Raw genomic sequence first — 23,481 nt, 5'->3', positions numbered from 1 at the left:
GAGCGCAGGGAACAGAGCGGGGAACAGAGCGGGGAACAGAGTGGGAGCAGCACAGGGAGCAGAGTGGGGAACAGAGTGGGAGCAGCAAGGCCACGTTGCCGGTGTGCAGGGCCACGGGGTTGTACCTGCAACAACAGGACAACGTTCTTACCGGGAAAAACAAATCTCCCCGAAACATCGACCTCTGAGCCCACTATGTTCTCTGTCTCACAGCTTCCTGAGCTGAAAGGCAGCAGAGTGCTCATTAGGAAAAGACAGACTGCGTCCCCTGCTGGGCACACGGTGGGGGGGGGGGCATGTCTTCAGGAAGGACAGGGCGGAGCCCCCCGGCCTCCCCCTTTCCCCATCCATGGCTCCGTGGCTCCGGGACCACGGGAGCCACTTTCCCTGAAGCCACTTCCTTCCTACATGGACGGCGGCGGCGGCTCTGATGCTAAGGGAGAGCTGGGCTGCCAGGAGCACGGGCTCTGGTCTCAGTGGGGGAGGCGGGTCAAGGTCTCAGTGGTGGGCGCAGGGAGGGCTGGCCCACCAGTGACCACACCGTCCACACCCCAGAGCCACCGGCATGCAGCTGGGCCGCCCCGGCACCTGGCGGACACCTGCTCCCGGCGAGCTCGGGCCTCACCTGTTGTACGCGGCCTTCACGGTCAGCTCGGCCCCGCGCAGGGTCAGGAACACGGCCTCCGGCCGCCTCGGGGTCTTCAGCGCCAGGTTTTGGTTGGAAGCCACGCCGACTTCCCGCCAGAACCCCGCAATCTAGAGGGAGGGGCAGAGCCAAGACCATGGGGCCGCCAGACGGAGGTCCAGGGGTGGGGCCCCCAGCCCCCCGGGGAGGGAGCTGCCAGTTCTGAAAGGTCAGCGGACAGCGCAAGGCTCGGGGCAAAGGAGCAGGCGGTCACCCTTGGGAGGGGCCCCTTCTGGCATCAGCCGGCCATGCCCACGGGAGCCCCTCCCCCAGGCCGGTGTGCAGTCCCCGGGGAAGCGCCTCTGCCCGCTCTGCGCCCCTGAGGGACGGGGAATGGCAGGGGGAGAGAGAGAGAGAGAGAGAGAGAGAGAGAGAGAGAGAGAGGCTGGAGAGGGCGCCAGCTGTAAAACCAGGCAGGAGCCCGTGGCCCTGTGGGGCCCTCAGCCGCCAGCAGCCTGTCCCCACAGAAGAGGCACAGCTCTGTCCTCCTTCACCGGAACTCTCCGCTGATCGTTTTTGCAACAGAAAAGAAGTTGTGTCCCCAGCATCAGGTGGGGGCCGACCTGGGTGGGCGCTGGGCCCCCAGCGGGGCAGCTGCTCCGGCCTCAGCTGGGGGTTGGAGGGACGGGGACTGGAGCAGCTGGACACGGGGCCCCTCCCGACCCCCTCTCCCCAAGACCAAGCCGGGAAGCCACCTTCTGCTGGACACGGGGCCCCTCCCGACCCCCTCTCCCCAAGACCAAGCCGGGAAGCCACCTTCTGCAGGTCCAGGTCCTGCACGGCCACCTCCACCTGCACCAGGACCAGGCCCAGGACAGCGCCCAGCAGCCCGGCCCCCATCGCTGCCCAGCGCTCTCCACGCCGCTGCCCGGCACCCGGTTTATATCCCAGGGACGCGGGTGACGCAATCACGGGCCACAGGCTGCCAGAGGAGCTGGCCTCTCCTGCCGCAGGGCCATCCCGCCGTGGGACGCCCACAGCCCCGCGGGGCTGGCCTGGCCCGGAGCAGCCGGGACAGCGTGGACGCGGCACAGGGCCCGCGGGGGCCTGAGAGCAGGAGGTCCCACCCCACAGGGGCCAGAGCACCGCCAGGCTCCCGGCAGCTCCCCACCGACACACGGACGGGACTTGTCGGCCGGTGCCCTGGGGCCCACTCCTGCCAGGGCCCTTCCTTTTTCTTTTTCTTTAAATATATTTTTATTGATCTCAGAGAGGAAGGGGGAAGGAGAGACAGAAACATCCAGGATGAGAGAGAATCAGGGACCGGCCGCCTCCTGCACGCCCCACACTGGGATGGAGCCCACAACCCGGGCCAGTGCCCTGAGCGGGAACGGAACCCTGACCTCCTGGTTCACAGGTGGACGCTCAGCCACTGAGCCGCGCTCTTTGGGGCAAACGCTCGGAGGGCTAGTTGGGTGCCAAGAGCCGAGCGGGGCCCTGCCCTCCGGGTGCGGGAATGAGCGAGGGGTCCTCTGCCTGGGGGTCTCCTCTGAGGATCCTTCCTGCAGGGGGAGCACCTCTGAGGCCTGGGGGGGGAGGGGCCGAGGGAGGCGGAGGAGGGTCTGGCCGGCCTGGTGGACCTCTGCGGGCACCGACCCGCCACCGCCGACGACTGCTTTCTCCTTCCTGTGCCATGTCCACCGTGCCCAGGCCTCCCTCCCCCACCCCCGCCCCCAGTGCCCTTATCCCAGGCCCAGGGCCAGACGATAAGCACGTCAGGGTGAAGACACACTCAGGCTTCCTGGGTACCGGCCTGCCCCTCCAGCCACGTGACCCTGCTACTCTGCCTGTTTCCCCGTCTGTAATGATGCCTCCTGGGTGTGGCACTGCCTCCGACAAAGGCTGTCAGGTTGGGGTTCAAGCTAGGACGGGGTGGCCCACTGGCTGGCACACTGGGGACCCAGGGGTCCATCCCAGGGCAGGGGCAGAGGGGTGAGGAGGCTGAGGGCTGGCTGACCCCGGCCCCAGGCTGACCCTGGCCCCGGGTGGATAAGCCAGGGCCCCTGGGATGGGCTTGACCGAGCAGCAGAGGGGAGACAGGAAGTGTGGGGGCACCTGCTGCCTCTGGGTGACCAGGGCAGGATGAGGACAGGTGTCCTCAGGGCCGACTCCTTCCGGCGCCAGCCCTGCCAGGGCCGCAGGGCACCGTGAGCGGTGAGGCGGGACCTCCGCGCCTTCCTGCCCGCCCACGCCGGCCCTTTGAGGTGCGCGCCGGACATAACCTGGACGCCGGACTCCTGGGGAGACCACAGGCTTGGCGTCAGGGAGGGGAACGGCGTGGTGGGCCCCGGGGCGGCTCTCCTGCCCCCACATCTCCTCGAGGTCAGCATGGAGCCGGGCCCTGGAGCCTGACCCCGGGGCCTGACCCCCAGCTGGGCCCCTGGCAGCTCAAGTCGCTGACCTCTGTGCCTCCGCTTCCAGGTCTGGGAAGCCAGGAGCACGTGCCCAGCGGGCCGGCTGGCAGCCAAGGGCGCGGAGAGCGCTGGCCACCGCCGTGACCCGTTTCCGGGCCTCGCAGAGGCTTACACAGGTGCCCAAGGTCGGGGCCACTCCAGCGGCGGGAGTGAAACCCCAAGGCCCCGAGCTGCTCTGCCGCGGGGCCCCAGCAGGAGGGCCCGTCTCCCCAGGGGCCTCGGCTTCCCGCAGCTGCTGCGAGTCCATGGGGTCAAGCCGGCGGGAGCGAGATGCTGCCCGGCGTCCAGGTGCCAGGCTTGGCCGGAGCCTCCCGCCCTCACTCAGCCAGGAGGAGCCCAGCAGCCAGAGTCCCTGCCCACCCTCCTCCCTGCCTCAGTTCCCCAGAAGCCCAAGGCCGAGGTGGGGCGCGCTGTGCTCTCCCTCAGGCCTCTCCAAGGAGTGAGGAGCCTGGAGCCTGTAGCATCAGTTTATTGTGCGGAAGGGGAGGCACTGGGGATGGGGGTGAGCAGGAGGAGGTGGGCAAGGCCTGGAGTAAAGGGAAGGCCGGGGTCTGGGAGGCGTGGGGTGCCGAGCGAGGCCTGCTGCTCCGGCTTGCCCTGCAGGGACGGGAAAGGCGTGGTCATCCACCCACCCGCCCGCTCAGCAAACACTCAGACGCCCCGGCTGCCCCCCCACACAGCATCCCCTGCACGGCCCTGAGAGCTACTCTGCTACCCGAAGTTCTGCAGATGCAGAACACGCCCACCACTGCTCCCCCAGGGGCCCCAGGGCTGCCCGGGGTCCTGGGGACCCAGCCACAGTGCCGGTGCCTCCTCCCTGGCTGGCTGGCGGGCGGTGAGGGGCTGGTGTGGAAGCAAGGCCCAGGGTGGCCAGTAAACACCGCGGAGCCCACAGACCGGCACCTGACCCGAAAGCTGCTTTTTCTTTTTAAGACCATCTGGGGGGGGGGGGCACAGAGCAGGAAGATGGGGCTCACACTCTCTACAGGTAGAACCTTCTGGAACAGCAGGATTTGGCTCGATTCCCTACGCCCTCTCCTCCTACCCGGTAATGTTTCTGAAACAACCATGCGTGTGACGGACAGAAGGCGGCACCAGGATGCCCGCAGCGTCAGCTAGACCCACGGAAAGTCAAAGCACCCCAATGTCCCCAGGACCCTGGGTTCGTAGCCAGGACAGCCAGGGGCCCAGGGAACGGGGTGCAGGATAAAGAGGAAGCTTCCCAGTGCGGACGCCGTGACTGCCAGGAGAGGGGGCAAGGCCGCCTCCCAACCTGCATTCACTGCTTTATTGAGGTTCCCGAATTCTCCTCCAGGAACCTAGGGAAGGGGCCTGAGGGTTCCCTGGTGTCTACTTTGGGGGAAGTTGTCCCCAAGACCCCACCCACCTGCCTGTGTGTCCCAAGGGCTCCCGGGGACCCAGCCCTGTGAGGGCAGTGAATGGGGGTCCTCCAGGGGACCCTCAGAGAGAGGACGAGGACCCAGGCCTTCCCAAAGCAGGGGCCTGGTGCCCAGGGGGTGAGCTGGGGCAAATGGGGACACACTGCACCAGGTTGGATAGATCCCCCCCAACATTCAAGTCCACCTGGAACTCTGAATGTGACCTTTTTTGGAAATAGGTTCTTTCAGAAGTAATTACTTAGGGGTCTCACAATGAGAGCCCCTGGATTTAGGGTGGGCCCCACAGCCAATGACGGGTGTCCTTGTAAGAAGAAGGACCTTTGGACACAGACACGCAGAGGGAGACGGCCATGGGACAGTGGAGCAGAGATGGGAGGGACGGGTCTACAAGCCCAGGGAGGCCAGGGTTGCCGGCACCACCAGGAGCTGGGGAGGCAGAGGGTTGCCTCTGGAACCCGGGGAGGAGCCAGCCCTGCCTGCCCACACCTCCATTTAGGGCCTGTGGCCTCCAGAGTTGTGAGAGGGTAACTGTCTCTTGTTTTTAAGCCACCCCGTTTGTGGTCATTTGTTATGTCAGATGAAGGAAATCCAAGGGGGCTTCCTGGAGGAGGGGAGCTGAGACTGAAGCACCACAACCTGGCGGAACAATGCAAGTGGATTTGGTGGGCGGGGAATCCGGTGGGAGAGCAGGAGGCCTGGGGAGGAGAGGGCGCAGGCCCTGCAGGACAGGAAGGGGGATTACCCTGTCCTCCACCTGGGAAGGGCCCCGGTGAGTCTCCAGAGCTGTCAGGGTGCCTCCTGGCCCCCCGAGGAGCACGCATCTGTAGGAAGGAAGACAGTCCGTGAGAGGCGGAGCCGGCAGACACGCCCCACCAAGCCCCCAACCCCTGGGTGTGGTGGGACCGGTACAGCCAAACCCAGAGGGTGGAGCCGAGGACTCTCCCTTCTGGGCTCCCCAGGCCGCTCCCTCGGGTGTGTGGGGGGGAAGGGGCTGCGGGCAGGAGGGGCTGGAGTCGCTGCCAGCCCAGCCGCTGGCTTAAGCTCAGGGAATCAGAAAGGGAGCTGAAGGCGGGGCTTGGCGGGGCGGGATCTGGCCCGGAGGGGCGGGGCTTGGGGCGGGTTGGTGGGCGGGGCTTGCCGGGACTGGTCAGGGAGGGGCGGGGCTTGGTGCTACAAGGCTTGGCCGGGGCGAGGCGGGGGCGGGGTTTGGTCGGAGCGGAGGGCGGGGGGGGGGGGGGGAGGGGCTCGGCCCGGGCTAGGCCGGGTAGGGGGGTGCGGGGGGCGGGGGGGGGGGCCGAGGCCGGGCACCTGACTTCGGCAGCATGACCGTCATGTCGTCCGGGAGCTCCACGGTCGGGTAGAAGTCCCGGAAGGCCTTCAGGGCCTGGGGACTCGCTTCCTGGGTTCGGCCTGGGGCAGAGCAGGGCCCCTGTAACCCCGCGGCTCACAGAGGTGAGCGGCGAGGACAGACAGGTGTGCCTGCCTGGCTGAGGGGCTGTGGGGGCTGGAATCGGCCCAGAGGGGCGCCCTTTCCCGAGTCACACAGGGTGTCCAGGAGGTGGGGGCCCAGCTCCTTTCCCTGGGCTCGCCTCGCCCCCCATAGACTCTCCTCCTGCAAGGCCACCCTCCTGCCTTCACCCCAGCCTCTCCAGTTGGGGGAGCTCCACTCTGCAGATACCCCGGAAATGAAAGCCAGATAGGCTCTCAGCCCTGGTTCAGGGTCTCAGGCAGCCAGGAAGGTGGGTCCCCACCCTCAGGAGGCCAGCGGGGGGCCTGCGTGTCCGCCCTCAGAGGCCCCTCCAGGCAACCCCTGCCCATCAAAGCGCGGTGAGTCCCGCTGCCCCATCTCACACCCGGACCGACCCTCCCTGGCCCAGACTTGGGAGTAAGTGACCAGGAGGAGGCAAAGGAGGATTGGGGGCCGGTCCTGAAGGGGCGGGGCCAGGAGGAAAAGGGTGGGCGGGGCGAGAGGGGTGGGCGGGGGCGAGGCATAGATGGTGGGCAGGGCCTGTGTGGGCGGGACGGGGGTGGGGCGGGGCGGGAGGGGGAGGGGCATAATGGGTGGGCGGGGCATGACTTAGGTGGGTGGGCGGGACATAAATGGGTGGGCGGGGCCTCGTGGGCGGGGCGGGGCGGGGCAGGCGGGCCTCACTGTAGAGCTGCACCATGGTGCTGAGCGCCCCCTCCAGCTCCTTGTAGATGTAGACCACGGCGAAGGAGCTGTAGTCCGTTTCCTCGATGCGCACGTCCAGGTAGCCCAAGTCTGGGGAGGAGGAGAGCTGCAGGGCCCGGACCGACCCCCACCCGCGCTGGCCTCTGCTCCCCGGGGCGAAGGGAGAGGGGCAGGAGGTGGTGATGGAGGGGGTCCTGGGGATCAGGACAGTCCCATGATCACCCCGTGGAGAACCGGCAGCAGGGGCCTAGGAAGGCGGAGGGGCAGGACCTACCTGGGACTCTGAAGTGTCCCTCGGCGCCCACCTTGAGGAACTCGGCGTCCATGCGGTTGCAGCCGTCACCCCTGAGGGTGCACAGCCCGCTCACTCTCCGAGCTGCCCAGGCCCCCCCACCCGCCAGCGGCACCGCGCCAGGCTCACCAAGGGAACTCCATGTGGACGTTGAGGTTGCCCCCAGCCCCGGCGGTGATGGCCGTGGTGGACATCAGCAGGTGGTCCTTCTTGCCCAGGAAGACCTTGCAGTCGGAGGCCATGGCGACCACGTACCAGAGGCCTGAGAACTGGGAGGAGCTCGGTGACCAGCAGGCTCAGGGCCCAGAGCACAAGGCCGGCCGCCCAGAACCGGGACTTGTCTGAGGACCCACGGCGGGTCTCCAGAGTGTCCACCTCTTGGGTCTGAGGCCGGGGTGGACGAGAGCCTGTTCTGCACGTATTGGGGGCAGGTCACGCCACCACTGTGAGCCTCCGTACCCCACTGCGAAGTGGGTCAGCAATCACCACCACCCCCCCGGGGTGGTTTCAGGGTTCCATAGAGAGCAAGTCTAAAGGGTCGTAGGCCGGAGGCCTCGCAGGGGGAGACGGCTCTGGCTGTTCCCCCATCGCTGCGGGTTTCAGCAGCTCAGCCCCCAGCCCCACCACAGCACAGCACAGCACGGAGGCCTCCGGTACCTTCTTGGCATCAAAATCTGGCTGCACCAGGACATCACCCCAAGCCGTGGACGCACAGAGCAGCACCAGAACCCGGCCCAACAGGACGGACTGCATCCCCATGCCTGTCTTTGGCCCCTGACTGTGTCTGAGCACCAGCGGACCCGGCTTTATAGGTTTCAGCGGGCTCACCAGATCGGCAGGCTGGGCGGTGTAAGGTGTTCGGGCTCCGGAAACCCCAGCCTCCTTTGTCCATTGTTGGGCACAATCACTCAAGTGTCCCCACAGGCTCCGGGGGTCATTTCCTGGACGGCTCCAGGAAGCCGGGCTCTCACCTGACTCCTCCAAGCTGGGGATCTGCCCTCTGACCTGCCCGGCAGTCCTGGGGGCCCGAGCAGAGACTAGGGTCCTCAGCACCTCCGTCCACCTCCAGTGTGGCTGGGGCAGGGGACCCAGGGCCCTTGGGGTGCTGCGGGGAGCAGTCAGGTTCAGGTTTGCTCTAGCCAGCGGCCCCCACAATGGGCCTGAGTCCCCCCCAGTCCTCACTCCCTCTGCTCCCCACACAGTAGTGAAGTCACCACTGGCCCGGCCTTGGGACCTTGTCCAGGGGCAGAGCCTGTGCCAGGGCAGCTGTGACAGAGGTGACATCAAAGGCCTGGGCGCCCCTCTCTCCAGACCTCCTCTACCCCACCCCTACCCCACACAGCCACCAACTAGGCCTCCAGCAAGCACGCGGAAGGGTGGGGGTGAGCTGTCACTCAGGATGGATTATGGTCTCTGAGTCGCCTTATCACCGGTTGCATAAGTATTTGGGCGGGAGTGTCGCCAGGGAGGCACTGCCAGCTGGTGGGGGCTTGGGGTGCCAAGGCTTCTGCAGGTGACCTCTCGTGTCCATGCAGACCAAGCACCCAGGGAAACCTTGCCAGGAGCAGCATGTGGCCTGGGCACCCCACCCAGATGCCCCGGGTCCCCGGGGAGGGCTGGAACTAGCAATGCTCCAGAGTAGAAGGGGTCTGGGGTGGGAGAAAGACCTCGGTCGCCAGCGTGAGGGAGGGGTGGAGCCAAGGCTTCTGCTGGCGCCTCCACAGGGTTCAGGAGGCGCCAGCTCGTCCCAGAGTCACAGGATAGAAGGCAGGCAAAGTCTCCCAGGAAAATATTTACACAACATACATCTGATAAAGGACTTGGACCCAGAATCTACAAAAGGACTCTCAAGACTCGAGAATAAAAACAAACCACCCAATGTGAAAAAAACAACACACAAAAAAACGGGAAACATGGTTTAGAAAGACATTTCAACAAAGACATTTGTCCAGCCGGCGTGGCTCAGGGGTTGAGCCTGGCTGATGTCCTGGTGCAGCCAGGAGGCCTATGAACCAGGAGGTCACGGTTCAATTCGTGGTCAGGGCACATGAGCCCGGGTTATGGGCTCGATCCCTGGTAGGAGGCGTGCAGGAGGCAGCTGATCAATGATTCTCTCTCATCGTTGATGTTTCTGTCTCTCTCTCCCTCTCCCTTCCTCTCTGAAATCAATAAAAATATTTAAAAAAAAAAAAAGAAGACATTTGGGTGGAAAATAAACATGAAAAAGAGTTCAACATTCTTCATCCTGGGGAGAGGCAAGTGGAGCCCCCTGGGACACACCTGCTCACCTGTGGGAATGCAGCGTGTTTTTACACAAACACATCACTGCTGGGTGGGGAGGTGGGCAGCGCACTGGGAACCGCCAGGCAGGTTTCTAAAGCTCAACACTCATTTGCCACCCGAAAACCGCACCCCAGGGGTCTACGCCAGAGAAATAAAACACGCAAAGCCCAGCGTGGGTGTCGGGGGGACTTCATTCACCGGCACCGAGGAGTGGAAACAACGGTGTCTCGGGAATGGGTGACAGGGCTGCAGCCCCTGGGGGTGGGCACTTTTCAGGCACAGAAGGAACAAGTCGTGAGTTAGCACAGCAACTTGGGTAAACCCCACTCCCTTGATGCGGTGAGAGACGCCAGGAAGCACAGCCTGGGCCCCTTTTCCAGGATGTTCTAGAAAAGGCAAACCCAGAGGCACAGAAAGCTGTGCCATGGTTGCCAGGGACACGGTGGGAAAGCCACTGATGACAAGTGGCCTGCAGAGACTTTGGGTTGGGTGGGCTGCGGTGGTCACATGACTGACTGCATGGGTTAAACTTAGAGCTACACGCCAAAAAGGGCAAATTCCACTGTACTTAAATCAGGCCTTAATTTTTTTTAAATATATTTTATTGATTTTTTACAGAGAGAAAGGGAGAGGGATGAGAGTTAGAAACATCGATGAGAGAGAAACATCGATCAGCTGCCTCCTGCACACCTCCTACTTGGGGATGTGCCCGCAACCAAGGTACATGCCCTTGACCGGAATCGAACCTGGAACCTTTCAGTCCGCAGGCCAATGGATGCTCTATCTACTGAGCCAAACCGGCCAGGGCAGGCCTTAATTTTTAAAAGCATATATACAAGCTACATCTATAATAATAAAAGCATAATATGCAAATCAACTGAACGGCAGAACGACCATCCGGACGACCTTCGGACAAAGCTGGGGCTGCGAGAGCGGAGACTCTTGCACAAATTTCGTGCATCAGGCCTCTAATGTGTATATAAAATCTTCCCCAATGCCACCTCTTGGGTTAAGGGCAGGGCAGCCTGAAGGAGTATAAGTTCCCGCTAGAAGTCCAGAGCGCCAGGGAAAGGGTGGGGCGGGGATGGAGCAGGACAGACCTCCGGCAAGAGCACAAAGCTTGCTCTAGTTGGTTTGGCCCAGTGGATAGAGCATCGGCCTGCAGACTGAAGGGCCCCGGGTTCGATTCCAGTCAAGGGCACATGCCCGGGTCGTGGGCTCGATCCCCAGTGGGGGACATGCAGGAGGCGGCTAATCAATGATTCTCTCTCATCACTGATGTTTTTCTCCCTCTCCTCCGCTCCCTTCCTCTCTGAAGTAAATTTTTTTAAAAAAACAGCTCAGAGCTTCAGTCCTTCCTTGGGTTAGGAAGGACCTAGGGTCAGAGGACTCCGTTCTCCTGCTAATCCGGAGCCTGATATCCTTCAGTAATCTCCTGCTGGCAAGGTGCGCGGGGGGGGGGGGGGGGGGGGTCCCTCCCACCACCCTCACACACCCACGCGCCTGTGCAACGCACAGTGTGCGCACAAGCACACCCACACAGCCTGCAGGGTCGCGGCCCCTCCTGGAGCCGGGCGCCCAGGCCCCGCAGGGCTTGCCCAGGAAGAAACCCGCGGGGGAGCAAGGAGATCGCTCCTCTGGGACAGAGAAGGGAGGCGGCCTCTGGACCCCTCTGGCCCGTGTGGTGGGGACCCCAGCAGCATTTCCGCAGAGCTGCCCGGGGCACCCAGAGGTGAGACCCTGAAGGAGGCCTGCACCCGCCCAACCCCGCCCAGGCTCACTCTGTCCGTTAGTATCTGGAATTCACAGCCCAGACAGGAGCCCGTGTGCTGGGGGGCGGGCAGCAGAGGGCTCAGGTGGAGGAGTCCAGCTCCAGGGACCAAGCTGGGCCCGTGATGGGGAGCGCGACCCCACATGCCACCGCGCAACCTCACAGAGCCTGGGCTGTGGGGTGCGTCAGGCCCCGCCCCCTTCTCCCGGCCACGCCCCCTCTTCTCCGCCCCGCCCCGCCCCGCCCCGCCCATCTGGTCCTTACCAGGTCCCGCCCGGCCCCTCCACCCGCACCTGCGCAGATAGGCCCTCAAGGCCCCGCCCCTTTCCACCACGCCCCGCCCCGGCCGGCCCCTCCGCCGGCACCTGCGCAGATAGGCCCTCAAGGCCCCGCCCCTTTCCACCACGCCACGCCACGCCCCGCCCCGGCTCCTCCGCTCGCGCCTGCGTGGACCGGCCGACCAGGCCCCGCCCCTTTCCACCATGCCCCGCCCCTTTCCACCACGCCACGCCCCGCCCCGCCCCGGCTCCTCCGCTCGCGCCTGCGTGGACCGGCCGGCCAGGCCCCGCCCCTTTCCACCATGCCCCGCCCCGCCCCGCCCCGGTCCCTCCGCCCGCGCCTGCGTGGACCGGCCGGCCAGGCCCCACCAGCCATGGTGAACCTGGGCCTGTCCCGGGTGGACGACGCCGTAGCCGCCAAGCACCCGGTGAGAAGGCCGGCCTAGGACGCGGGCTCCCGACCGCAGAGCTGACCTGAGCGGGGCGGGGGCTCGGCGGGTGCGCCCTCGTCGCGGCCAAGGGGCAGAGTCAGGACCCTCTGCTATGGGGGTGGGGCACCCTGGTGGGCATCCTGCTGGGCATCCGGCATGGGCGGTGGGATGTGTCCCAGCGCAGGGCCTCACGGCGAGTGCCGAAAGGAGGGGCGGAGGGACCGCGGACGAAGAGGGGGGACCTGAGCGTGACCCCTCCCCTCCCCCGCAGGGGCTGGGCGAGTACGCCGCCTGCCAGTCGCGCGCCTTCGTGAAGGGCATCGTCACCTTCGTCACAGGTAGGCCGGGCCGGGCGCTCAGCGTGCACCGCCCGCGCCCCCCTGTCCCCATCTGCCTCCCCAGCAGGTAGCGCCTGCAGGTGCTGGGCGCCTGGCCAGCCTGCCCACAGACCTGTCTCTTGCAGGCACCGGGGCGGCCTTGGGCCTGCAGATGTCCGTGCAGAGGAGGCTGAAGTACCCCTTCCAGTGGACCGTCCTGGTGGCCGTGGGTGGGTCCTCCCTGCCTGGGCCCCCAGGTTTCCGGGGCGACTCTGGCTCTTCAGAGGAGTGGGTCCCACTAAGAGCCCCGGGGGGCTGTGTTCCAGGCATCCCTGCCCCGGGGATGGGGCCCCAGTTCCCGGGGAGCCCTGCCCACCCCCACCACCACCATCCGCCCAGAAAATCTGTGCCCACGGTCCCGTCCCTGAGAAGTGCAGAGGCCCACCCCCAGCCCCCCTCCCGTTCTGCCCCCCAGTTGCAGGCTCCGTGGCCAGTTACTGGGTGACCCGCGTGGAGACCCAGAAGTGCAGCGACCTCTGGCTCTTCCTGGAGACGGGGAAGCTGCCCACGGACATGGGCACAGGTGAGAGGCCGGGGAGTGGGGGGCGGAAGCCGTGGCCCTGGTGCCCCGAGGTTCAGGCAGGCAAACCTGGGGCTGGAGTGGAGGCTGGACGGGGTCTCTCGCCTCCTGCCGTGCCCCCAGCATGCCCTTCCCGGAGAAGGAGTGAGTGCAGCAGGCGGAACTTGCAGCCCCGTGGGCAGGAGGAGGACCCAGGAGGGGCTGGGTGGGGGGAGTGCAGAGAGAGGCGTGTGGACACCCCATGAAGACGGCTGGATTGAGGGGCTGGGCATCAGCCAGCCAGCGGACGGGCCTCCGTCCTGGCCTCCACTGCCTGCATCCGGGTTGGAGGCCTTGCCTCCGTCTTTGCCACAGTAAAATGGGTGCAGGGACCGTGAGCACCCATAGGGTGTGACCTGTCTCTGTTTGCCTCTTACAGATTCTCGCACCTAGGAGAGCTCCAGCCAGGCGCACACGACCTGGGCCCAGAGAGTTCTAGAACACAGCGCTCAGCACCTCGCACCCCAGGCTGGCCCTCCCCGCTCCGGAGGCCCTGCCCGCACCCTGGGGGCGCGTGGTGAGAGGACTCTGCACTCGGGGGCACGGACACTCCCTTTCTGGGCGCGCACCCCCCAGGGCCAGGGGGACAGGTGCTGCTGGGCTGTGGGACTAATAAACGCCTTGCTCTTCCTACCAAGTTCTACAGCGACTGGGGCGCAAGAGCAGGAAGAAGCTGGGAGACAGGTGTCACCTCCGTGCCCACGCAGCTGCTACTGGAGGCTCTGCCAGGCAGTTCCTGAACCCGCCCTGTAAGGCAGTGAGGCCTCTCCATGGCGGGGGCGGGGGGTGAGGGGTTTGTTTCCATACAACCTGGCACGGAGGAGCAGACCACCAGGTGTACAGCCAACAGCACCTGGTCCCGAGGGACAAGGGGCAGGACCCGGCTGTGCCCACTCGCCCGGCGTCCCAAACACACATGTCAGATGAAGTCACCGCTCTCCGGGGGCAGAGGGGGGCCGAGCTAGCTTCCCGGAGCTCTGTCCCCACAGAAGGGAAGCTCACGAGTGGGCAAGACCAGCCACCTCCCCGCCCCAACAGGAAAGGCAGAGATTCTATCAACTCCGGGCAAGTCCGTGGTCCTTTGCAGTTGGCTCCCCAGTCTCGCTGAAGGCACAGCCAGACCAGCCCCTGTGCCTCTCCGCCTGGCCGGTCATTCAAAAGAATACCTACTGAGCACCTACTATGCGCCATGAATCTTGATGGACAGGTAGTGAAGGAAGCCCAAGGTAACCATGGCAGAAGCCACCTAGAGTCTCCTTCCTGTAAAAGTCCCAGTGGGTGGCCGGGAGCTGACGTTCAGGGGCCGGGGCCCCTTTTAGTCCATTCCCTGCTGCAATGGCCTCTCTTCCAAATCTGCCTCATGGCCCCAGGCAGCTGTGCCAGCTCCGGCCATCGCGGCTTCATCCCAGTCAACAGGAAGGAAGAGAGCAGCTCACTCACCGTTCTGCTCGCACTGCACTGGCAGAACTAAGTCCTGAACACTTGTGCAGAGGCACCCAGGAGGGCAGCCTTGCTCTGGGCAGCCGTGCGCCCCCACCACAATTCTATATCTGAGCGAGAAGGAAGAACCAATAGTGGGGGACAGTAGCCAGGCTCTGCCTCAGACTCTGGTTGGGAGCCTTCTGCCTCCCCAAGGGTAACGCCTGGCTGAGAGGGAGGGCAGAGGGTAGGGGGGTTTTAGACCTGACTGGATGCACTTTTTTAAAACTGAGAGTGGCCAGAAAGGTAAGAGGTCCTGGAGGAAGATGGGCAGAGACCATTGTTGGGCTGAACCGTGTCCCCCCAAATTCACACATTGCAGCCCTAACCCCAGGACCTCAGAACACAATGCATTTGTAGATTGGACCTCTGAGAAGGGGAGGAAGTTAAAATGAGGGTGGGCCGGCCCTAGCTGGTTTGGCTCAGTGAATAGAGCGTCACCCTGTGGACCAAAGGGTCCCGGGTGCAAATCCAGTTAAGGGTACATACCTCGGTTGCAGGCTCTTCCCCATCCCAGGCCCTGGTCAAGGGCATGTGCAAGAGACAACCAATCAATGTGTTTCTCTCACATCGATATTTCTCTGTCTTTCCCTCTCTCTTCCACTCTTCCTAAAAGTCAATGGAAAAATATCCTCGGGTGACGATTAAAAATCCTATATAATAAAACCCTAATATGCAAACCAACCAAACAGTGGAACAACCAGTCGCTATGATGAGCACTGACCACCTGGGGGCAGGTGCTCAATACAGGAGCTGCCCCCTGATGGTCAGTGAGCTCCCACAGGGGGAGCGCCACTCAGCCAGAGAAGCCAGGCTCACAGCCGGCGAGGGCAGTGGTGGTAGTGGGAGCCTCTCCTGCCTCCCAGGTGGCAGCGCTGAGGAGCAACGCGTGGAGTGGTAAGGCAGCAAGCAGGCGGGCAGTAAGGAGCAAGGGGTCCCGGACTGCGAGAGGGCGCAGGCCGGGCTGAGGGACCCCCCCCCCACCCCCACCAAGTGCACAAATTCCGTGCTCCAGGCCTCTAGTAAATAAATAATACAATGAGGGTGGGCCCTGATCCCACCTGACGGGTCCCTCATAAGAGGAGGAGATGTGGACACACATGGGCACAGGGAAGAGGCCGTGTGGGGGTGCAGGGGGGGCAGCCACTGCAGGACCTTGGGGAGCCAGCCCTGCCCACACCTGGGTCTCGGACATCCAGCCCCCAGGACCCGAGACAATGAATGTCTGTTGTTTAAGCTGCTGTCCGTGGTGTTTTGTTAGGGGGGTCCTAGCGGAGTCACACAGGGTAGCTGGGAAAAGTAACAACCAAATTCGGTGGGTGCCGCCCCTCCTGGGGTCCCAGCTGTCCCGTGCTTGGGGCACATGGCTCTGGGGAAGCTTGGGCTGGGGGTGCAGAGATGGGGGACTGACCCTTCCTGGAGTGACATCTAATGCTTGGCTCAGGCCCTAGCCGGTGTTGCTCAGTGGATAAAGCATCGGCCTGCAGACTGAAGGGACCTGGGTTCAATTCCTGTCAAGGACTCGTACCTCGGTCGCAGGCTGGATCCCCGCCAGCCCTGCTCGGGCCTGTATGGGAGGCAACCAATCCATGTTTCCTCCTCCCTTCCACTCTCTCTAAAGTCCATGGGAAAATATCCTCAGGTGAGGATTAACAAACAAAAATAAAATCGGTTTTAATAAATAAATAAATAAACAAATAAAGCTGGACTGGGGAATTCCTGGGGGAAGTGGAGGCAGCGAGGGCCGAGGCTGGGGGTCTCGTGGTCACTGGTGTGGAGTGGAACCTGGGGGGTGAGTGGTCAGGGTTGGGAAGACAGTGAAGGGGATGGGGGGGGGGGCGCGGGGCCACGCCCCCAAACAGAGAGCAGCCAGGGGGCTCACCCTCAGGCCAGCTGGCGGCAGAGGGTGGTGCTGGGCCCGGCAGAGGGTGGTGCTGGGCCCGGGGCTTTAGAACCTTGGCCCCCATCACAATGGGCCGAGGTTCCGGGGACAATTTGAACTGTTGTCCTGCTGAGCAGGCCCAGCACAGGGAGGGTGGAGGCGGGGTCTGCGGCCACGATGAAGATGTGGAGCGAAGGGGGGGACGTGGAGGAGCAGATCCAGGAGCTGAAGACCATCACCCAGCTCCAGGGTGAGCCGCCACCCCGGGAACCCCCTCACACCCACACCACAGTCCGGGGCTCCAGGGGGACCCCCTCACACCCACACCACAGTCCACAGCTCCAGGGGGACCCCCTCACACCCACACCACAGTCCGCAGCTCCAGGGGGACCCCCTCACACCCACACCACAGTCCGGGGCTCCAGGGGGACCCCCTCACACCCACACCACAGTCCGCAGCTCCAGGGGGACCCCCTCACACCCACACCACAGTCCGGGGCTCCAGGGGGACCCCCTCACACCCACACCACAGTCCGCGGCTCCAGGGGGACCCCCTCACACCCACACCACAGTCCGGGGCTCCAGGGGGACCCCCTCACACCCACACCACAGTCCGCGGCTCCAGGGGGACCCCCTCACACCCACACCACAGTCCGGGGCCTGCCTGCAGGAGCTCAGGGCTTTGTTTTGTTTTCAGTCCTCACCCGAGGGTATTTTTCCATTGATTTGTAGAGACAATGGGAGAGGAATATCAGTGTGCGAGAAACACACCCATTGGTTGCCTCCTGCACGCACCCTGGCCAGGGAGGAGCCTGCAACCGAGGTTCGTGCCCTTGACTGGAATTGAGCCCGGGACCCTCCGGTCCTCAGGCCGACGCTCTATCCACTGAGCCAAACTGGCCAGGGCAGTGTTTTGTTTTTTTAAATATATTTTTATTGATTTCAAAGAGGAAGAGAGAGCTACAAATATCAGTGATAAGAATCATTGATCGGCAGCCTCCTGCACGCCCCGAACTGGGGGTCCAGCTGGAAACTCGGGCCTGTGCCCCGACTAGAAATCGAACCGTGACCTCCTGGCTCATAGGTCGATGCTCAGTCACTGAGCCACGCCGGCCGCAGGACTTCTTTTAACACAGGGACAGCCCAGGGCAAATGGCCTAGTGGTCAGCCCACCACCCACCTCCCAAACAGCTGGGAGGAGGCCGCAAAGAGGCCTGCCATGCAGGGGTCCCGGGTGGGGGGGGAGAGGAGAAGCCGGGGGGGCTCCACAGAGATTGGAGCATCGTCGACCCCAAAGGTAGAGGGGACAAGGAGGGACAAGGAGGGACCCAGCTGCTCCCCACTGCTAAGCGCGGCTGAGCGGCGAGGCCCTCCGCCCCAACGGAGCCGCGACTGGAGGCAGGGCCCCGGCTGGGAGCCCTGCAGCCCCGGATCCCGGCGGAGCCCGCGGCCCACACCCGGCCCCCTCCCTCTGCCGGCCCACAGAGCAATGCCGGGCGCTGCAGGTCCAGGCCATGAAGGAGAAGGCGGCCAGGAACAAGGCCACGGTGGCTCTCCTGCGCAGCAACATCCGCCGCGGGACCCAGGAGTGGGCTTTGGCTAAGAATGTGAGCAGCGCGCCCCGCCCCGCGGCCCGGGGGTGGGGCTGGGCGGGCCGGACCCTCCGGTGGACGGGAGCGCCCTGCCCTGTCCCGGCTCTGACCTCTGGAGCTGGGGCATCGGGAGGGGCGGGCGGGGACACGCGCTCCGGGGCTGCACCTGCAGCCGGGGCCCTCTGGCCTTGTCGGGGGGACCTGGGCCGTCCGCTCCGCACCCCTGTCACACCGCAGCTGGGAGGCCCGGACGGGGCCCTGAGCGCCCTGCCTCCCGGGGTCTGGCTGCGGGGCTGGCGCGGGCGGAAGAGGCCTGGAGGGGCCGGCGGCGGGGGGACGCAGAGCTGCGCCCGGCTCAGCCGCCGCCGCCCCACAGCTCGACAAGCGGTCCATCTCCCGGGCCTGCGGGAACGACGTGCCCATGAGGCTGGCGCACTGCCGCTGCTCCATGGAGGTGAGGCTGCAGCAGGGACCCCCGCCCCCGCCCCGCTAAGTGACGCTGTGGAGCCGGTGGGGCAGTTTCCCGCCCCAGGGCCCCTCCCCGCCCGCCCGCCCGCCCCCGGCGCGGGGATCCGCGGCCCCCGGCACACCGTGCCCTCCCGACCAGGGGGCGCGGGAGAAGCTGCGCAAGTACGTCTTCGACCGCGTGAACGTGCACAACGTGCTGATCCACCTGGTGCGGCGGCGGGGGCAGCAGCTGGAGAGCCTGCAGCTGCAGCTGGAGGGCCTGCAGCACCAGCCGGTGGCCACCAAGGAGGAGCTGCGCCTGCTGCAGGTGGGGGCGGGGCTCGGCGAGAAGGCGGGGCCTCTGGGAGGTGGGCTGGGGGCGGGGCTCCGCGGGAAGGCGGGGCTAGGTGCGTGAGACACGCCCCCCAGGGCTGGCCTCTGGCGCTCGCTGTACCTTCGCCAGGTCATCCGCCAGTTGGAGAACAACATCGAAAAGACAACAATCAAGATCACCACGAGCCAGAACATCCACCTACTGTACTTGGGGCTGCTGGATTACCTGAAGAAAGTGAGCCCCACCCCCGGAGTCCCGCTGGCAGCAGGGGCCGGGGCCTCAGGCCCAGCGCGTGTGCAGGGCCGGGATCTCCGTTGGGACGGGAACCAGAGGAGCTGGTCAGGGCAGCCTGTCCCTCAAGCCCTGAGTCTCTGACCCCGAACCCATGTCGAGCGAGCCCCTCTGGCCCCGTCCTCGGGGCGCTCAGTCTGCGGTGTAGGTGTGGGGGGCGGACACAGGCCACCCTGTGGGGACACAGATTACGGGGAGGCCAGGGGAGGTGCCATCCGGTCTGTGCCCACCTGCCCTGCCCTCAGGAGCTGTCAGGATACCCCACCGAGCTGGACAAGCTGCAGAACCTGATGGCTGACTACTGCTCGGAGCTGTCGGACATGACAGTCATGTCCCAAGATGCCATGATGATTACGGATGAGGTCAAGGTGAGCGCAGGCCCCTGGCTGGGGCCCTGCAGGGCTCTGTGCACACCCGTCTGGCCCAGGCCTCCTCAGGACACCTCCGTGCCTCACCACCTGCGACCACCAAAGTCCAGACCGCCCACCGCTCACACTGTGGCCCTGGACAGAGGGAGCCTCCTCGTCAGGAAGCCGTAGGGTAGACAGAGGAGAGACCTGGCTTGGGCTGGGCAGGGCCACCAACCCGCCCAGTCTGTGCCGAGGCCCCCTCAAAGCCGTCCTCGGGAAGGGGCACATGAGGAGGTGGCCACTCATGCAGTCGTCCGTGTCACGCAGGCTCTGGCCAGCACAGGAGACCTGGGTGCTGTGGGCTGCTGGGCCCGCAGGACGCACAGGAGCTGGGGCGAAGCTGCAGAGGAGTGGGCGGAGAGCAGTGGCAGCTGTGGGTGGCTGTGGCTCAGGGTTCGCCCCCCCCCCTTTCCTGGAGCCTGTCCCCCTAACCTAGAGCCCTGGGAGGAAACAGGCCAGACAGGACCCCATTTGTGTTTCCAAACAGGTGTGTTCTGGCTGCAGACCAGAGGGGCCCAGAGGCTGGTCACTGGGGCCAGACCCATGGCAGAGTGGGGGTGGGGGGGCGAGCCCAGAGGGCTGAGAAGCCTTTGAGTGGTCACCCGAGGAGGGGGCACTGAGTTAGACGTGAAAGGGAGCAGCCCCCAGAATGCACAGCCACGGGAGCAGGACAGGAAGAGGCCAGGTTTGGGGGAAGATGAAGAGTTGGTTTTTTGACACTTAAGTGAGTTCCGAGGGGGGCTGGGCAGAAGGCTGCGGAGGGCCGGTGCCATGCCTGTGGCCAGCTGACTCCTGTGGGGCGGCCGCCGGGGGACTGGGGGTGGAGGAGCGCAGTGCAGGGAGGGAAGCAGAATGGTAAAAGCGCTGGGCACCGTGTTGCAGGAAGGAGGCCTGGCCGACAGCCTCGATGGCTGTTCTCAAATCTAGGAATTCGGGGGAAGTGACCACTGGAGTTAGCACGGGGGAGGCCTCCCTGGGACGGACTCCCACCGCCTGCCTGTGTCCCTAGATGAACTTGCGGCAGAAGGAGGCGACCTTCATCGAGGAGCGCCGGGCCCGGGAGAACAGGCTGAACCAGCAGAAGAAGATGATCGACAAGATCCACACCAAGGAGACCAGCGAGAAGTACCGCCGGGTGAGCGCCCACGGCCGGTGCAGCAGATGGCGGGGGGGGGGCGGGGGGGGGAAGGCCCTCTGTGGAGGATGCTGCTCACCTCACCCCACCCCGTCCATCAGGGCCGGAGGGACTTGGACTTCCCCACCAACCTGATGAGTGCGGAGAGCCTGAAAGGTGAGAGCTCTGCTCTCACCCCAACCAGAACCTGAGAGGCCAGCACTGGCTGGAGCCACCCAGACAGGTCACCGAGGGAGGGAGGGGGCGTGCCCCTGCCTCCCCCTGATCATACCTGCAGAGGCTGGGCGCCTGTGGCCACCAGCTTCAAGGCCACCTGCTTTGGGCTCATGGCCAATTACTGAACCTTTGGCTTCTTAGCTGCAAACCCCACAGGCACCCCAGGGCCTGATCACCCAGTGACTCCTCAGAAGAGACAGCTCGGATCCTCTGAGCTGCCTCTGAGAAGCCCCGCTAAGCCCCCCCGAGCCAGGCTCCGTGGTCCCCCTCTGGAGACAATGCCCAGGGGCACCCTTGAATGGGCCGGTTTGCCTGGAAGCAGGGTAAGGTGCAAGCACCTATGACAGGGACCCCGCTCTTGGGGGGCCCGCCCTGATGAGAGGGCAGGTGCAGAGACCTCTGTTCCCACTCCACCCCTGCACGCTGGCCATCCTTCCCTCTGCTCTGCTCAGTGAGGAAAAAAGAGGACTCCCAGGCCGATATCGAATACCAGACGAATCTGACTGCTTTGCTGGAGAAAATCAAGACTGCTGTGCGGTGCTCCCACCTCTGGGTACTGCTCCTGGGCACTCCCGGGGTGTCAGGGAAGGGGTGGGGGGGCTCCACGCCGACGGGGCCGGGCTCTGCGGGCGCCTTTTGGAATGAATGAATACACAATGCTGTGGCCTCGACAAGTCAGAGTAGAGGCCCCTCCTGGGACACAGCTGGCCCATCCCAGCATGTTCCAGGGGATGAGAGAACCACAGAATCTGAGGACCCGAGGGCGTCGGCTAAGGTGTGGCCTCCACCTCCAACCCCATCCCCTTCCCAAGCTGACGGCATTGTAAGGAGCAGCTGCCTCTCCACCTGCCCCCCCTTATTTTAATCCGATCTGGGTTTATTCTTAGCAAGCCTCGAGCCCCGTCCTCGGCCCTGACCTAAGCGTGTCCACCCTTGCACAGGCGCCCTGCGGCCGGGCAGTCTCTCTGTGGTGGTCTCCGGTCTGTCCTCTGCTTGTTGTGGGGGTGACGTGCAATGACACACACACAGCACCTCACCCGACGGACGGATGGCCCCCCACAAGCCCTCAGGGCCCGGCCGCCAAGGACATCGTTCCTGACCACGGGGAGGGGCAGTTCGGTGGGCCCTGCCCGGCCGGCCCACACCTGCTTCTCCCTCCTGGGACGGCCAGGACATCACAGGCCAGTTCCTGGCTCAGAGAAACACGGAGGAGAACCTGCAGCTGCAGATGAGGGAGTGTGAGGAGAGGCGCACTCAGCTGGGGGCCTTGATGAGGAAGCTGGAGATGGAGGAGGCGCTGCTGAAGTTCCACCAGACGGCCAGCTCCGACAGGTACCCGGGGGCCCTGCCCTTCCTCTGCCCAGGCTGCCCGCCCCCCGGGCTGGGCCAGGGCCAGGCTCTGAGCCCAGGGTGTCCACTGCCGGCCAGCCTGCGCGTGCGTGCTCTGCAGCGGAGCCGGGGACCCACACGCCCACATCGCAGCTCTTGAACCCCTGAATCTAGCACAGCACCCAACTCCGCCCTCAGGTCTGTGCCACCTTCCTCCCCATCGTACCCGACAGCTCTGAGTCCGTCCAGCATAAAATGCAGGACCTGCTGAAGGAGGAGCAAGAGAGGCTGCAGCTGGCCCACACGAACATGACCAAGAGCCAGAAGCTGCTGCTCACCCTGCAGATGGGCATCGACAACCTGTACCTCCGGCTGGTCGGCATCGCCCTGCCCGAGGCCCAGGTACCGGCCCGCGTGGGGAGGAGCGGCCTGCACAGGGAGCCTGGGGAGGCCGGAGCGGGTCTGAGCCCGACCTTGCGGTCTGCAGAAGATGGCCACCCCCGACAGCCTGGACGGCCTGGACGGCCTGGACTTGCACAGCAAGCTGGCGTACTGTGAGAGGAAGCTCCTGTACCTGGTTGACAAACTGCAGGCGCTGTCCACCACTGAGGAGGTAACGCAGGGGCGGGGCGGAGAAGCCCCCCCATACCGTGTCCCCTCGGAGCTGACCGTCCCCCGGGCCCTGCAGGACAACACGAAGGTGAGGGACGCCCTGGAATCCTCGACTCTGAAGGAGAAGCAGAACACCAGGATCACCTTTGAGGAGCTGGAGGATGATATGATAGGTACAGGCTGGGGGGGCTGGGGGGCTAGGAGGTGGGGCGGGGGGCTGGGCTGAGCTGTGCAGGGGCAGAGGCTGGGTGTGCTGCTCGCTCCACCTGCCCAGGGGGGACAGGGATGGAGGGTGTGCCCGGGACTTGGTGTGGCCAAGCCATGTGGATACGCTAGCCATGTCCTGACCCCCATCAGCAGGCAGAAAGGAGCAAGGGGGAGCCCCGGGCAGAGAGAGCCCTTATCGGGGTTCCTGAGGGAAAGGCGGGGTCAGCAGCTGAAGGGCAGCTGCCCCGAGTGACTCCGGCGGGCAGGGGGCTGGGGCTGAGCCATGGCGCTGGCCCTGGGCTGAGCTGTGCCGGGGATGTTGGGGTGAGACTTCGATCGGGGAGGGAGGGCTGTGCAATGGTCGTTGTGCAGGAAGACACGCCCCGGCGCCCGGGGGCGCGGTCTCTCCCGGTCCGTAAGGGCCCAAAGGCCAGAGCATCCGGGACGGAGTCGTGTGGTCCACGCCCGCCCGGCGATGAATGCAGGCGGAGGCCAGCCCAGGGCTGACCCGGCTCCCGCCTCTCCCCCAGAAACCTTCCACTTCGCCGACGTGGACCACAGCTACGTGCCCTCGCGGGCCGAGATCAAGAAGCAGTCCCAGCGCGTGATCGAGGAGAAGTTCAAGACGGCCAAGAAGAAGAAGAAGTGACCCGGGGGCCCCGCGCCCCGCGCCCGCGCCCCACCCCCGGCGGGCGCTTTGTTACAAAAATAAACATTTTTCCAGAACGGCGGGGGGCTCCGAAGGGAGACAGGAGTCTCAGAAAGTGAACCTGGGCAGGCGCATCGCGTCGGGAAGATGTGGGGAGCGGGGTGTTCGCTGTGGACCCGGGGCCCCCGGAGTCCGGGGTGAGGGCGAGAAAGGGCTCCGAGCGCGGACGCGGCCA

The 23,481-nt window shown here is 65.0% G+C and overlaps 3 protein-coding genes and 1 long non-coding RNA gene across 5 annotated transcripts; 2 read left to right on the top strand and 2 right to left on the bottom strand.

Moving 5' to 3' along the window:
* Positions 1–625: 625 nt before the first annotated feature.
* LCN15 (lipocalin 15) lies at positions 626–7,733 on the bottom strand. 2 transcript variants are annotated; one of them, XM_081103720.1, is made up of 7 exons: positions 7,622–7,733; positions 7,094–7,233; positions 6,947–7,017; positions 6,652–6,762; positions 5,808–5,909; positions 5,242–5,320; positions 626–756 (listed from the first exon to the last, which is right to left on the bottom strand). In XM_081103720.1, exons 1-6 carry the CDS (start codon positions 7,721–7,723, stop codon positions 5,286–5,288), a joined length of 561 nt encoding a protein of 186 aa, XP_080959846.1. In that variant the 5' UTR covers positions 7,724–7,733; the 3' UTR covers positions 626–756; positions 5,242–5,285. The 2 variants fall into 2 exon arrangements, with proteins under 2 accessions (XP_080959846.1, XP_080959847.1); XM_081103721.1 differs by lacking the exon at positions 626–756 and adding an exon at positions 3,553–3,696.
* A 3,873-nt stretch (positions 7,734–11,606) lies between these two features.
* TMEM141 (transmembrane protein 141) lies at positions 11,607–14,824 on the top strand. The gene is made up of 5 exons (XM_081103722.1): positions 11,607–11,724; positions 11,999–12,065; positions 12,191–12,274; positions 12,520–12,627; positions 13,043–14,824. Exons 1-5 carry the CDS (start codon positions 11,671–11,673, stop codon positions 13,054–13,056), a joined length of 327 nt encoding a protein of 108 aa, XP_080959848.1. The 5' UTR covers positions 11,607–11,670; the 3' UTR covers positions 13,057–14,824.
* A 2,641-nt stretch (positions 14,825–17,465) lies between these two features.
* CCDC183 (coiled-coil domain containing 183) lies at positions 17,466–23,327 on the top strand. The gene is made up of 13 exons (XM_081103490.1): positions 17,466–17,631; positions 17,993–18,070; positions 18,224–18,391; positions 18,527–18,631; positions 18,934–19,056; positions 20,108–20,233; positions 20,335–20,389; positions 20,902–21,002; positions 21,621–21,781; positions 22,012–22,180; positions 22,266–22,391; positions 22,467–22,563; positions 23,128–23,327. Exons 1-13 carry the CDS (start codon positions 17,539–17,541, stop codon positions 23,244–23,246), a joined length of 1,521 nt encoding a protein of 506 aa, XP_080959616.1. The 5' UTR covers positions 17,466–17,538; the 3' UTR covers positions 23,247–23,327.
* LOC308528026 lies at positions 21,007–23,480 on the bottom strand. Its single transcript, XR_013996666.1, has 4 exons — positions 23,368–23,480; positions 22,353–22,505; positions 21,595–21,671; positions 21,007–21,082 (listed from the first exon to the last, which is right to left on the bottom strand). It is a non-coding gene; the product is annotated as an uncharacterized lncRNA (long non-coding RNA).
* Position 23,481: the final 1 nt, after the last annotated feature.

This window comes from Myotis nattereri (assembly GCF_964212035.1).
Source record: "Myotis nattereri genome assembly, chromosome: 12".
NCBI lineage: Eukaryota > Metazoa > Chordata > Mammalia > Chiroptera > Vespertilionidae > Myotis > Myotis nattereri.
Note: the sequence above shows the minus strand (reverse complement) of the source record. Positions and strands in the feature narration are given on the sequence as shown.

What these genes read in the sequence shown, in the direction of transcription:
- LCN15 (XM_081103720.1), bottom strand. Translation starts at nt 7,723, where the DNA reads ATGGGGATGCAGTCCGTCCTGTTGGGCCGGGTTCTGGTGCTGCTCTGT. An exon ending in GTCCACATGGAGTTCCCTTG is followed by an intron (nt 7,018 to 7,093) that starts GTGAGCCTGGCG and finishes GTGCACCCTCAG; the next exon opens with GGGTGACGGCTGCAACCGCA. An exon ending in CACCATGGTGCAGCTCTACA is followed by an intron (nt 5,910 to 6,651) that starts GTGAGGCCCGCC and finishes GCTCTGCCCCAG; the next exon opens with GCCGAACCCAGGAAGCGAGT.
- TMEM141 (XM_081103722.1), top strand. Translation starts at nt 11,671, where the DNA reads ATGGTGAACCTGGGCCTGTCCCGGGTGGACGACGCCGTAGCCGCCAAG. An exon ending in CCGTAGCCGCCAAGCACCCG is followed by an intron (nt 11,725 to 11,998) that starts GTGAGAAGGCCG and finishes CCTCCCCCGCAG; the next exon opens with GGGCTGGGCGAGTACGCCGC. An exon ending in CATCGTCACCTTCGTCACAG is followed by an intron (nt 12,066 to 12,190) that starts GTAGGCCGGGCC and finishes TGTCTCTTGCAG; the next exon opens with GCACCGGGGCGGCCTTGGGC.
- CCDC183 (XM_081103490.1), top strand. Translation starts at nt 17,539, where the DNA reads ATGAAGGAGAAGGCGGCCAGGAACAAGGCCACGGTGGCTCTCCTGCGC. An exon ending in GAGTGCGGAGAGCCTGAAAG is followed by an intron (nt 20,390 to 20,901) that starts GTGAGAGCTCTG and finishes TGCTCTGCTCAG; the next exon opens with TGAGGAAAAAAGAGGACTCC. An exon ending in CGCTGTCCACCACTGAGGAG is followed by an intron (nt 22,392 to 22,466) that starts GTAACGCAGGGG and finishes CGGGCCCTGCAG; the next exon opens with GACAACACGAAGGTGAGGGA.